This window comes from Larus michahellis, chromosome 3 (genome assembly GCF_964199755.1).
Source record: "Larus michahellis chromosome 3, bLarMic1.1, whole genome shotgun sequence".
NCBI lineage: Eukaryota > Metazoa > Chordata > Aves > Charadriiformes > Laridae > Larus > Larus michahellis.
The window spans coordinates 94,895,232-94,909,109 of record NC_133898.1 but is presented as its reverse complement, the minus strand read 5'-3'; the positions used below and the strand labels follow the sequence as shown (position 1 = coordinate 94,909,109).

At 36.6% G+C, this 13,878-nt stretch overlaps 1 protein-coding gene across 2 annotated transcripts in view; it reads left to right on the top strand.

The window, feature by feature from the left end:
* Positions 1-13,613, top strand: part of BCKDHB (branched chain keto acid dehydrogenase E1 subunit beta) — a 130,438-nt gene extending 116,825 nt beyond the window's left edge. For both annotated transcript variants that reach the window (XM_074581309.1, XM_074581310.1), the window contains exons 10-11: positions 8,163-8,315; positions 13,275-13,613. In XM_074581309.1, the coding sequence (XP_074437410.1) occupies positions 8,163-8,303 (141 nt within the window). In that variant the 3' untranslated portion in view covers positions 8,304-8,315; positions 13,275-13,613. The remainder of the gene's footprint in view (positions 1-8,162; positions 8,316-13,274) is intronic.
* Positions 13,614-13,878: the final 265 nt, after the last annotated feature.

Here is a 13,878-nt window from a genome sequence, read left to right as displayed (position 1 = left end):
ATGATGTGCCAGGAGCAAAACATGCAAATATGTATCTGCAACAAAAGTAAACGGAGTATCCAGGATTACAGAAAAATAACATATGGGATGCTCTAGATACTGATTTTTCAGAAAACGTTCGTTTAATATTTCAATCAACTTGTGGATTCTGTACTTCCACGTAGCAGAAAAAGAGCCCATATTAACAGCATTGGCTTGCAAGGCTGGGCTGGTGTGTAGCCACCCCATAGTTGCTATAGTGACCTAACATCATTTTACAGGATTGCAGTTATGGCCATGGCACCAAAAATTCTGTCCTGCCTGAAGAGAGCAGTTTCGAAAATACTTTAGTTAATACATACGAATGTTTGTATTCTTACAGTCTGGGTTACTTCCACTAGTATTATTTTCATTTTACATTGCTTGCAATTTAAACATCTTTTTGCTCAAATTCCTTGAACATTTATTGGGAAACCTTTCAGATATACGGTATTTAGTAGAAATATATTTTCTAAAAGTGTGTGTGTGTATGGTATAGAACAAATTTATAGTTACTGTCACCTTCCTTCCCACCCAATCCCATGTGTTTCTTTTGATGAAGCAAACATCTATAGCACGCATGCACTCCCTTTCTTTTCTAGTACAGGTATTAATACAGAGAATTCATATATCAAACTTTTTTTGAGATGATTATCATAATGCAGCATCTCATAGTTTAAAAAAGGTTTAAGCATTAAAGTATTTAATTATTAAAACAGGATTAAGTATTACTCTTAAAATGTTGCATTATGTGGTATATATCTGGATTCTAAAAGTGCCGTGGTCAGAAATATATTCACTGCTAATAGATTCAATGCTCGTGATTAAAAATAGCTGAAGTAAATTCTTATTTTAGCATGATGGTTTTAAGAGGGGTGTGAATTATTTATAAATTTTTTTTTCATTTTATGTTACAATACTTTATCTTTTATATAGTAAATTTGACTTCATCTATAAATATTGTTTTATGTGATTCAGTTCTATAAAGATGGTATTTACCATTAATTGCTTTCTAATGATAGCAAGCCAATGAATCACACAGAACAGAGATTTTTCCCCCTAAGTGCTTCTTTATTTTTTAATTGCTGATGTATTTTGTAAGTAAAAATATTATTTATTTGGCAATCATAAGATAAATAATTTTAGCAGTGCAATATTTCTCTGTATTTGACAAGATATTAATTATGTAAATTCAAAGAATTGGTAACAAATAAAATGAATCATTACAAGCTGTGCTGAGTTATAAAAGGATTGTTTTAAAGTGATCTCAAGAAGGAAGAAATTCTGATAGAAGTTAAACGTTTACAACATGTAACTGGAGAGTTCTCTGAGGAAAAAATGTATCACTATTGTAACTATGAGGAAGAGATTTATAAAAGTACTTTAAGATGAAAATGGCTAAGCTGTTGGAAAAAATGTTTCCTCTAAAAAAAGATATATATATAGAGAGAGAGAGAGGGAGAGAGAGAGAGATAACTGTATATATAGAGAGATATATATCAACTTGAAAATATCTCATGGGTTTATAGTACTTATGTTGCTCATAGAAGTGACTTCATAAGAACGTAACACATATGTTGTCAAAGCAGATTATGTTTAAAATTTGCAGCGTTTGGTACTTTCAGCTGTCAAGGAAAGTACTCTACTACAATTGTGAGACATATGAAAACTGCAGATGCTTGATTTTTCTGTTATTGAAAGTAAACTGTTCAAATTAGACATTTCTTCAAAGCAGAAACCAAAAAAAAGACCTTTAATCTGTATTTAGTGTCAGCTTTATTGCATGAAATCCACCTTTTATAAAATGGGATTTGATCGCCTACCTCTTTGGAAAGCTTTTGAAAATCTTTATCTAGGCTTTGTCTTAAAAAGTAGCTTTTGTTGTAAATGAGATCACCGTGCTTATTATTAACCTATAGTAGGATTCATCTAATTCTTACAATAGTAGGTAATTTACAGTTGAAAATCCATATGGGGAAGTAATAGATAGTATAAATGTAACTATCATCTACAAAGCAATATGGAATAAGTTCTCTTAACTGTTTGAGCCCCACACTTTAATTTATGACAACAGCATGAATAAATCAGAACAAATTTATCAGGACAGAAAGTGAAACTCTAATGTGATAAGAGTTTTCTCTCTGAAAAAATCTTTGAATATATATGTGGTTTTTTAAATTTTATAATCTATAGGTGAGATGGAAAAATACAGAGTTCTAATTGACAGAAACCACAACTGAATTAAACCTTGCAACTAGCCACTGCATTCTTGGGTCTAAATTTTGTAGTTATTGTCAGAAGAAAAATAAGTAGTCTTGCATGAAAAATATTCCTACAGTTTGCCTTGTGTAATGGACCTTAACCTTATGTTTGGTCTTCTTTTTATTATAATAGCTATAATAGCAAAAGAAATATTAAAGTTTCAATCAAACTCTGCCTATGCATATTAGTCTTTAAAATCGACTTTTTGTTTGTCATCCTACAGAAAGTAAATTGCTGTGCTGAAAAAAGGAATTGTAAAATCAGTGTTTGCATGTAGTCACATGATATTCTTGTAGCTCTTAATTTTTTTGGGTACCGGTAGTGTTGCAAAATAACAATAGCATGGGAGACACCCCTGGCACATAAAATGTTGCAGAAATAATTTATTTTTGAAGGAATGTTTTCTCACCTTAGGGAGTATTCTACATAGTAGTAGAATTTAAAAATAAAAACATATTTCCTTTCTACTTATTTTAGTCCATGTTAGTCAGAGGGGAAAAATGAAATAGAACCAAAAGATACGGAAGTAAAGAGAATAAGACCAAATGAGGATAATTAAGGGGAAAAGTATCAGTTCGGAATTGCCTGTCTTGCTAGCTACACATTAAATAGTCTCATTTACTGGTACTTGTCACAGTGTTCGCATATGGAGGTTTGTTTACTATGAATATAGAATGATAGAGATTCCCTCCAGAGGAAGGAAGGTCTGGAGCAATAAACTCTTTAATTATTTTCTTATTGGCCAAATGCCTGAAAGCGCTTCCCCTAAACTGCGAACCACATTGCTCTGTTTTTCTATACATTGCAGAAGGATGAGTAATGTTTTCTTTCAGTAATGCCCAATAATGGATTTGTTTTCTTACTTTATCCTTTTTGTACAATTGTGTATCTCTGTAAATGCCTGCAGTTCTCAGTTGCACATACATGTTTTTAAGAGGTTTACACTCAGAACCCTAATTTAGCAGAGTACCTGAATCTCTGGTAAAAGTAAAATATACACTTAAATAAAGCTGAAATAAACTTGGATAAAGTTTCCCATATTAGCATACTAGAATATTACAATTTGGGGAAATAGAGGGAGTGTATTCAGTACTAGAGGGTGCATTTCAAATACAATCATGCAACGTTTAGCAAGTCCTTGGTTTTAGCATCTATTCAAAAAATCGAGGCATAAGATTGTTTTGAAGTGGTGTCTGTGCTACATTTGAGTGATTGCTACGAATTTCAAGAACAGATTTTTAGTGGGACCTGTGCTCTTAAGTCATTTTGAAAAGTCTTCCTAAATTTGCATTAAACATCAAAATTTGAGATTAAATAATGTGACCAATTAAAATGCCTTTATAGAATATAATAATGTATTTTCCAGGAGGCTTTGCATGAAATTCAGGCAAATTAAGGTAACTGGCAAAAGTCATATTGAATAACTGAGACCAGAATTTGACATCCGCAGTTAGGAAGCAGGAAGAGTAACAATTTAATGTTTTGTCCGATTTTTTTTAAATTAAGACAATTTGGATATATTGGACTAATAACTACATCTGTTCCCTTAGAAGTATTTTTTTTCCTAACAAAACAATAATTTTTTACTTCAGTTGAATTTTGGAAGTTAATGGATGTTCTGCTAAATAAGTATGACTTTTTCATACTGATTTTCAAAACTGATTTTAAAACATTTTATACTGAATCAGAAATCCCATGCCTACCACTTGACTTCCAAAACCATTTGAATTTTAAGGTTTTTCCTAAGGTCCTTCCTTGAAAGATGTCAGAGTGTTTAAACAGTCTCTCTGAAATATGCAGGGATTTATTGAAGGCTGTAAGCTTGCATTCCCCTATTGTGCAAGAGCACTTTGGGCCAATATCAGCTCTTATATGCCCAAGCAGTATGGGGTAAATCCATTTAATTTAAAATTCTGATCTTCTATCACTCTTTTAAATACTGCAGCAGACTTCTTCTGATAGGCTTGTACAATGGACATCTGCTAATTTGTCTTAAAAAGAGCTGGATGTTGTGTATTTAATATTCTCAGTCGTGTTTCTCTATAACGTGCAAAAAATCTGGCACAGCAATATGTATAGCAGATGTGGCAGTACCATATTCGGGATGAGGTGAACTCTTGTTTCTCCTACAGTCTAACTTTTAGCAGCAGGTTTGAACAAGAATACGCGTAAGGTAGGCTTTTTGATGGGCTGATCACTTGAGTTAAGTGCTTTTCAAGCTCAAAAGGGAAGATGAGTTAGAAATATGTCCATAGACTATATATTTTTTTTTTATATTAGGATACAGATCTTGCTAATACTATGATTTTTCAAAGTGTAATGCCATCTAATGAAGAATTTAATCCCATTTGCTCAGATTACAGTTACTAAATTAACGCTGTCAAGCAGGCAGCTTCATATTCTGTAGCTTTGTGAAAGTTTACTTTGATTTGGATTTAAAGGACACAACTGAATATATTGTCTCATAAATTAGAACTGATCCCAACGATAAATCAAAACCCCATGAACTGGTAAATTTATTAGTTTTATTTTAAACAAAATTGGCTGAGAACTGGCTCTGTCCGTTATAAGTGAAGACCTCAGTCCTACTAAAGACTTGCTGCATACCTAAATGTATCCAAAGCATGTCTGGTAAAGTAGTAGTATCTTCTATCAAACGACCTTAAATGTTTGTAAAAAAAAAAAAAAGACACGGTTTCCCTCTAAATCATCCTATTAAGATATTACCTTAAGCTTGTTTTCTATGACTGCTTATCTGTAAAATGTGTGGATTTGTGAATTTTTTTTTTTTTTGAGGACCAAATGCTTAGCATATGGCAGGAGTATCAGTGTGATTCTGTGAGTGAATCTAGCTGTCCTCCTCTGAGTGTGGTGAAAGTCATAAAAACATTAGCTTTATTACGGTTTGAATCAGAACTGTGATGCCAAGGTTAAGTATGTGCCCGGCTTTTAGCAAGATCAAGACTCTTGTCTCTTTACAGTCTACAGTCTAAAGTAAAAGTGCGTTTTCTTGGTTGTTTTCAAATACATTATTCTGATGATAACTTTATACTCCACCTTCTGGATTATGATTTTATTTCCACTCTATTAAAAAAAAATCTTAAAAGCTTTTATCCTTTGCAATTTGCTGTTATCCCAATTTGCTGTTAACCCAAACCATTCTATGATGCTACCCTAAAAACTGTAAGCAGTTTATTCATTGCATTGTTACACAAATGTTATCAGTTTGCTAGGCAAATTACTTTCTCCATGATAAACTATTACAACGTGAAATTCTATGCATGACCCTATGACAGTCAGAGCCACTCGGGTGTGAATCTTTGTGAAACTGTGTTGAATTCAGTCAGATAATGTGTAAGTACCTTGGGTCTGTTTTATCTGCCTCTGAAGTAGTTTATTCCTACAGTGCAATAACTTTGTTAAAAATCTGCAAACGCACCCCCTTACCCCCAGAAAAATAATAGTAAGAGAGCTATGTTTGTACACATACAGAGAGTAGCTCGGACTTAAGAGTTCTTCCACCTTTATTGGGTTGTCATTCTTGGATGGTGTCTGGCAATGCAATGCTGCTCATCCCAGCTTCACTCTCTGACTTCCTCACTCATGTGAGGGGGAATCCACATGGCTCTCTGAAGCGGTACAAGTTTCAAAGCAATAAGGGTGTGCTCAGACTGAAGGCACTTGCTGAGTTTTAAAACCCCGGAAGGGTCGCTTGTGACAGCTATTTTGGGTTCTCCCTGAGGAAAAAAAATAATTAAGTGGAGTTTTGGAAAGTCTTATGACTTAATTTTTATTCTGAATTAAGTATAATAGCAATAACATTAATGAATATGCGTGCTTGCAACTATTCTGTATGGCTTGGGTTACCAGCTGAGATTTGTATTTACGGCCAAGCCTGGGGGCTCGTTCAGGGCAGCGTAGCACCCCGCCTGCCAGTCACAGACAGCGTTTCTCTCTCTGCTGCTTCGGGTAATGAAGGTGCAGTGCTGCTCTGTGCAGGGGTGCCCAACGTATGGAGAATATTGCAATAAATATTTTCAATGAAACTAACGAACTTTCTCTACAAGCTTTGTTTGGGACGAGCCGATGTCACAGAGCTGGATGTGACGTAAACCAAAGGTCTCTCCTAGGTAGTGGGCCTGTGACGGGTACTCTGAAACAGCAATGCAGGACTGGAAGGCTGTGGGTCCAGAATACACTTACATGTTTTGGTGTAATGCAGTCTCACAGGTGGTCAGGGCAGGCCAGTTTTGGAATAGTCTGAAAGCTACTGCTTCATCTTGTTGGTCAGTCATAGCATGGGAGCCAAGGACTGATGGGTATCAAAAATATCCTTGCCAGCAGGTTGGGGTAGGACATCATGATCTACCTCATGGACAGGTAAAGGATTTAATACACTCTACTTCCCAGCATTTTGTACTAATGTGAATTTTTTGCTTTACAAAGAAAAGCAAAGGAGTGCCTAAAATGGAGCTCAAAAAATCTTTATATTGCTTGCATATATTTTTACCTCAGACCTATTCAGGCTCTGCAGTTTTCTGGGTGAACTAGTTCATTATAAATGTAATAACACTGTACGCAATCACACAACGCCTTTGACCTTTTACTTCCATCTATTTTTCAGAAATATGCCACTTCGCAATGCACTGAAGTGGCAGCCAGAGCAAAAGGTTATAATCTCAGCGTGTTATGAGTACCTTTATGCTGCCAAATATCGTGATGTATAGAAAGCACCGTAAGTTAGAGTTAGGCTGCCATGGACTGCAAGGCAACGTGCATTCAAAACAGTTCATCAGTCTGAAAAAACACTTAGCACTTTGCTGCAGAAAAGTGTAGCTCTATGACTGTTTTCCTTGTGGACCTGGTGGAAAAGGGCTGGTAGATAATCCTTCACCTTCCATTTTGTTGAGCCAAGTACAGGGGAAGTTGGCCAGGATGTCTCAGTTGCAGCAAGTCCATTAAAGGGAGGCTAGGAGGAGACATATTTCGTCTCTTCATTTGTCTGCTCTGGCAAGCAAACACATATGCTAAAGATATAGGGAGAAACGGGGCTGATAATTAGCATCAACATCAGTTTGATCTGGCCAAGTTATTTCTGCATGTACTCCTTGCAGATTTTCATGGTCTGTGCCATCACTCTGGTACTTCAGAGTAGGAAGGTTGAAACCCCGTTGTTTATCTGGTTATTAAAACTGGTAACGCTGCACATATTTCCACAGGTTACTTTCAGATTAATGTGGTGTATTTGTAATATTTTGTACCCTACTAGATCGAATAATGAAACTCTCACAGTTGTTGCCAAATCTGATCTCTGAATAGTGCGCAAGCTGTGGGCTTTTGTGTAGAGCATGGATTTCTCTCAAGGGTTGGTGATATGCAAATCCACTTGAGTTCAAATTCATAATTTCCATAACTGTTTAATGTTTCTCAGACAGACTCTTAATAATCTAAGGGGACAAACAAGTTTGAATATGATGTTCGTGTATCCAACGAATAATACATACTCTTAAATTATGTAATTTTTCTATACGTTTAAAAGTGGTACAGGGAAGAAACTCTTACTCCTTTGTTTCTAAAATATTTGTTTCTTGGCAGCCCTGGTCTGGATGTATAGCAGATGTACTAAATATAACCTGTCTATGATTTAATGCAACACACATGTAGAAAATGAAAATAACATTAATACAAGTTGTTATTTTAATATGGACCTTTGGGCAAAAGGAAGCACTGTTCTGGTCTGGACTGCTTATGCTGTGATATAAATAGAACGTTTGAGTTTCCAGGACTGTCAGTCTGGCAAAGTTCATTCGACCTCAATTTGTGATGCAAGACTCCTGAAAATAATGGCCTCACTAACATTTATTCTGTATTTCTGTTAATAGGAGGAATGCTTTTTGAATTTAGAAGCTCCTATTTCAAGAGTATGTGGCTATGACACTCCTTTCCCTCACATCTTTGAGCCTTTCTACATCCCAGACAAATGGAAATGCTATGATGCTCTTCGAAAAATGATTAACTACTGAGCAGTAATACAGGTGAGAAATAATGTCATATACTGACAGTTTGTCTGTAAGGATTCTGACAGAGCGATTGCAAGGTTTAGGGCTAAAGTGCCACTCCTTTTAGTTATTTATTTATAACAAGAATTGCCTCTTACGGCATTGGGCCTTCAGTCTTAAAGGTGTCTGAATATATTTAAGTGGTGCCATTGAAGTCAATGTTTAAAATTAATTACCTTGCTTAATCAATCTGAAAATTAAATGTCTTTTATCCTGAGAAGTGAAAAGAACATAAAGTGAAAGGTGAAAGGAATAGTAATGCACAGAATATATTTTCACCTATGTTGAACGACTTACAACTATTTCATAGGCAAACCATAGTGTTAAATTTTAGAATTTTTCACTCTTCCGGGTGGCCTGTAATCCTGTGAGGCACTATAATAAAGCACAATTTACATCGAATATAGGCACTGCATTGCAAACATACACAGTGCATTGAAAACACATGAAGTATCTGTAGTATCTTACGGTTCTGTTCAAATACAATTACAAGGCTTATATTTAATGTGTGTTCTAAAAATAAATTTTCTTTAATTTGGTCATGCTTGAAGATTGCTGTTTGCAAAGCCCTTCAGGGACCAAGCAAGTCTGTGAAGCAGTATCTATTGCTATTACAGGTCTATTAATCAGTCTGTAACATCTTTTGTCTTTGTTTCATTGTAATATAATACTAAGTAGCATTAGACTGTGCAGTGGCCAACTGGGACTTCATACTGTGCGTTGCTGTGGGAGAACTTCTCTTTAATGGCCAAAATTTGATAGGAATTTGTCGACACATTGTATGCTCTACTTCCTTTAATTAAGTGAATCAAGAAGCCTGGTTCTTGAGATTGAGTCTTGATGACTCTTGTACATCTGAACTAAAAAGAAAAGAAGAAAACAACATTCCTGTGGGAGAAGAAGGTCCTGTGATAGGTGGTCAGGGGGTTCTAGCTGTGGACACAGAAGCCGGGAGGGCCGAGGTGGGCCCTAAATTAGGGGCGCCCTCTTGTGTCCATTTTATCTATACGTTAAGCTGTGAATTATATTTAGGGCCAGGGTAGAAGGCTGTCGAAACCTTAATGTTAATCTCGTTTATATGCATGCTTACTTTCAGGACAAATTTTTGCATTTCACTCTCTTTCTTACCCTCAATAGCTGATAGTGGAGCTCCTGCATGTGAAATGGGAACTCTACCAGTAAGGCAGTGTCTCCAAAAAATAGTGTAGTGCAATATTTTTTGCAATATTTCTTGCGATGTTTCTTGCAATATTTCTCCAAGATCACCCACTATTCACCTACTAGAGCATTTCCTTTGGCTTAAAATTGAAGAGTGTTCTGATCTGTTTTGCAGAGTGTGTGGTGAATGCTATCCTTTTCACGGCAGTTGTTCTTGCCTTTTATCTGAGTTAAACTTATTAAAGCCTTATTTTCTTTTTTGTTTGGCATGTCTGTAATACAGTCAGTGAAGCTCTCCTAAAGAGATGTTCCTTTCCAAAGGATACCAAAGGACCAGATAATCTTACCCATGTGTAAGCAAGGGGAGACAAACCAAGGGCATTTGGTGGTTCAGAGACTTAGTTTAAGCCCCATTCCTCCACAGGATGGTAAACTGAGAGAGGTATGAGGAGAAAGAAGTGAGTTCTGAGATTGCAGTAAATTTGCATGCAGTCCAGTTTCCACACTGAAAGTCCACACTAAACCTTTCTGGTGGGGTAATATGGACTAAAACTTGGAAAAGTCATCTGCATTCATATTTACATTTCTCCTGTGGGCTGCACCACACACCAATATCAGAGGAGGTTGTTGGCCAGCTGAAAACGTGGATTTAGCATATCTAGGAGCTAGTTTATTAGTGACTGTCTAGAAACCAGTGAGAGTAAAGACACAGAAAACTACTTTCTGATTTGTCTATGGAAACATCCTGATGGTGTGGCCCATAACACCACGTCATTTTGTTGGTGTGACTAGATCTTAGTGTTATAGAATGAGCTGCTCGTAGGTTTTTCCAAGAAAGAACCTTTATTGCCTTATTTTTCTGTGTGCTGTATTAGGTAATTGGTCTTACGTGCTTGACGCAGCAGTTAGAGTAGATCTCCATCCTGCTATCCACTGCACAGAGTTTGCTTATGTTTCTGAGAAACAGAAGGATTGCTTTCCATTTGCTTCTTTTTTTACTCAGTGTAATATTTAATAGTGATGTTACTTGCCCTCAGTCTGGACTGATGAGGTTAATGTGTTCCAAACCACCTCACATGTAGGAAGACAGGGATATCTTTTCTAAGAAATGGTGCTACAGTTTGTGTGGATTTGAGCACAGCCATAGTCTTCTGGATGTTAGAAAAGTTGGGCCCCTTCTTGTGCTACTGCTGGAGAGCCAGAGGAGCTAGCAGGTCCCCATGGTGAAGAGGGATGTAGGGTTGGCTTTTAAGTTACAGAAATGGCTAAGCTGAGTAAATTGTTGCTTGGTTTATGTTTCAAGTAATTTCTGTTAGATACAACCTGGTGGCATGGCTGGCTACCTTCTTCTTTTCCCCTCATAATCGACAACTTACTAGAAATTGCTTCATCTATTGCTTTCAGTCAGGCTGTGGGGAAAAAAACCAAGTGGTAATTTTCAAATATATCAATGGTATTTATCAGATTGTCCTTTCTAACATGGCCTGAAATCTCCGTAGTTTGAGTGAGAAGTTAACCCGCAACTTCATTTAATGAAGTCTGCAGTGATACCATACACTCCCCTTGTTACTGGGTAACACGAAGTTGTATAATGTTTCCTGATCTATCAGTGTTTGAAAGTCCTCTTCAGACCTGGAAACAGGTTCTATATTAAAGCATGGGCATGCTTACTCCAAACTTATTTTTACCAGTTACAGTATGCTTTTCTTTAAGTTACTGGTGTGTCAAAATCTTTCTGTCCTTATTCAGACAAGTAAGTATGTCTCATTAACAAAGAATAAATCTGCATCTTCTTTAAAAACCAAAACTCTCCCCGAAATACATTTGGCTGTGCGTACAAACGTACCTCATACCCAGAAAGGTTCCTCTCAGGCACCTGAATTAACTTACTGCTTTGTGTCTGAGGCTAATACAGGCTCTCAAGCCGGATGCTACAGTCAATCATTTCTAAACTTAGCCTTATTATCTTCAGGTACATTGGGTTTGATTCAGCCTGTGTTGACAGTGTCTCACACATGCATAGTTGCTTATCTTGAGGTTGACAGTACAGATGGTTTTTCCTGCTCAAAGGCAGCGTTAAACAATGCATACTGTATACCTCACCGATGAGACGGGCAAGAGCAAAATCTGTATCTTTCAGCAGCATCTTAGTTATTAAAATTTATAGCTATGCTAGCTATAAGAGAAATAGCTTCCAGGTAGGCAGCTGTGTTCCAGATAACTCTTTGCAGTTGGAAAAAAAGATAAAAGAGAAAAGAAGCAGCGAGATGGATGTGCATTTTCTGGGTAGGTGTAACAGTGTCTGGCTGTTCATTTGAGGAGAGGGTGCGGGGGAAAGATAATAGAAGAAACAGAAGAAAACAGTCACAAATTTTATAAACCATATCATAAAATAAAATATTGAGGGGTGGCTGTAGCACAGACATGGCAAATAGCCAAGTGCTTTTCTGTTACCTTTCGCAGCTTTTTCTACCACGTTTGCGTATTCTGTTTTCTTGTCAAATTCTGAATTTTAAAGCTGTCCCTGCCAGGTGACATGAGAGTGTATGTGTGTGTGTGTGTGTGTGTGTATGTAGAGACACCATTACTATTACAAATTTAGTCTCTAAAAATACAAAGTGATCACTCCGAACTTCATTATGGAACTATTTTATGGAAAGTTTAATCTTGGTGCTTAAAGGTTAGACGATAGTGGGGGGATGATTTAAATTTCTTTTTCTTTCCGTCCATGTGTTTGAAGTTGTGTTTCAACATTCAATACAGTTTGGTCAGAACCAGTGCTCCAGTTGGGAGAGACTTGCAAATGACATTAATGCTTTCCCTTTATCAACCAGTAAGTTGTGCTGGGCAACAGGAGGGGACCCGGTAGATACTTTGGTTAGTAATTGTTCTTTGCACCCCTGGTTATTAGGCAGGGCTTCGTAGAGGTTAACTCAAGGCACAAGAAAAATATAATTCCTCTCCCTGTTTGGTAAATAAAATATGAGAGACTGTGCAAGATCATTTCTTTTTAACCTGAGACCAACAACCAGGTTTTTTTCAACACGGAATCCCAAATGTGGCAGGGTAGACTGCCTGCCTTTTATAATGCACTGTCTGTAACCCACTAAAATAAACAACCTCCAGAGGCTTGACTAGGACGCAACATTCCTGGTTTGTGATGTTTTCCTGCTGGATGGCAAAAATCATGCAAATGGCCAGTGAATCACGGCTTATTCACAGCCGGTGAGTACTCCAAATATGAGATGCGAGTGCTACGAGCCTGTTAGTATGGCTGTTGCAAGTCTATACTTGCATTCAAACCTTGCTGAGAATTCATGCAAGATCAGAAATAATGAAATTATCTTTAAAAAAACCCGATAAATAGGAAAGGTATTGGCTATAGGTTTTTTACAAGAGCCCTCTTCACTGTAATAGTTGATAGTGTATCTAGTAGAGCTTTAAAAAAACAACACATAACACTTTGCTTAACATGCTACAGTGGGATGGAAGACACTTCATCATAAAGCTTTTGCATAAATGGTGGTAATTAGTGTTGTCTTGACACTAGAGATCAGTTGCAGCATTTCTAATTTCTGCATGTCTACCTTGGCAGCTTTAAAAATTTAATATAGTTTTTAATACATAATAAGTATTTTGTTATAGTTCACACACCTTGAGGTTAAGATGACATAAATTTAAAAAGTAAGGTTACCATGGAGGGCGCTGTGTGTTTAAGTTGTGGATATTACTTTCAGCCTTAAGATTTGTAATTTATTTTATCATCTTCTTTTGCAGAGATGAGAAGAACAAGGGGGAAATGCAGAAGCCACCTTCAAAACTCTTGACATTTTACTTAGATCTTTTGGGTTTGGAAATCACATAGGAGACTGTTTTCTCTGAACTCAACTACCCTTAATATTCATCTTGGCTGTTCTTCAGACAGTTGAAATCTTCCTTAATTATGAAATCAGTGATGGGCAGGTGATTGCTATAATAAGTAGTTTCAGATGTATTTAAAGATATTCCAGATGTTGTATGAATGTTACACATTGCCATGCTTCACTAGGTTACATCTCTAAACTTCATTGTGTAAATATTAGAAGCAGGATTTTGTTCAATAAAACATACTATGCACATGTTGTCTCTTGGTTTTGTTATTGTTTTGGGAAAACCCAAATAATTTATTTGAATTTGACTCTGTTTTCAACAAAATACAGTCTATGTGTCTGGTCTGGCTGACACCTCCTTTAACCAGTGTCATTCGCTGTCTTTCAGTTGAGTGGCTTAATGTAAAACAGTCCCAAACACTCGTTTCCTTTCTGCAAGGGAATTGAAAACACCATTTTTCTCGAGAAGGGAGGAGATATTTTTTTGTTGCTATAGGTGAGAGGCTCCATTG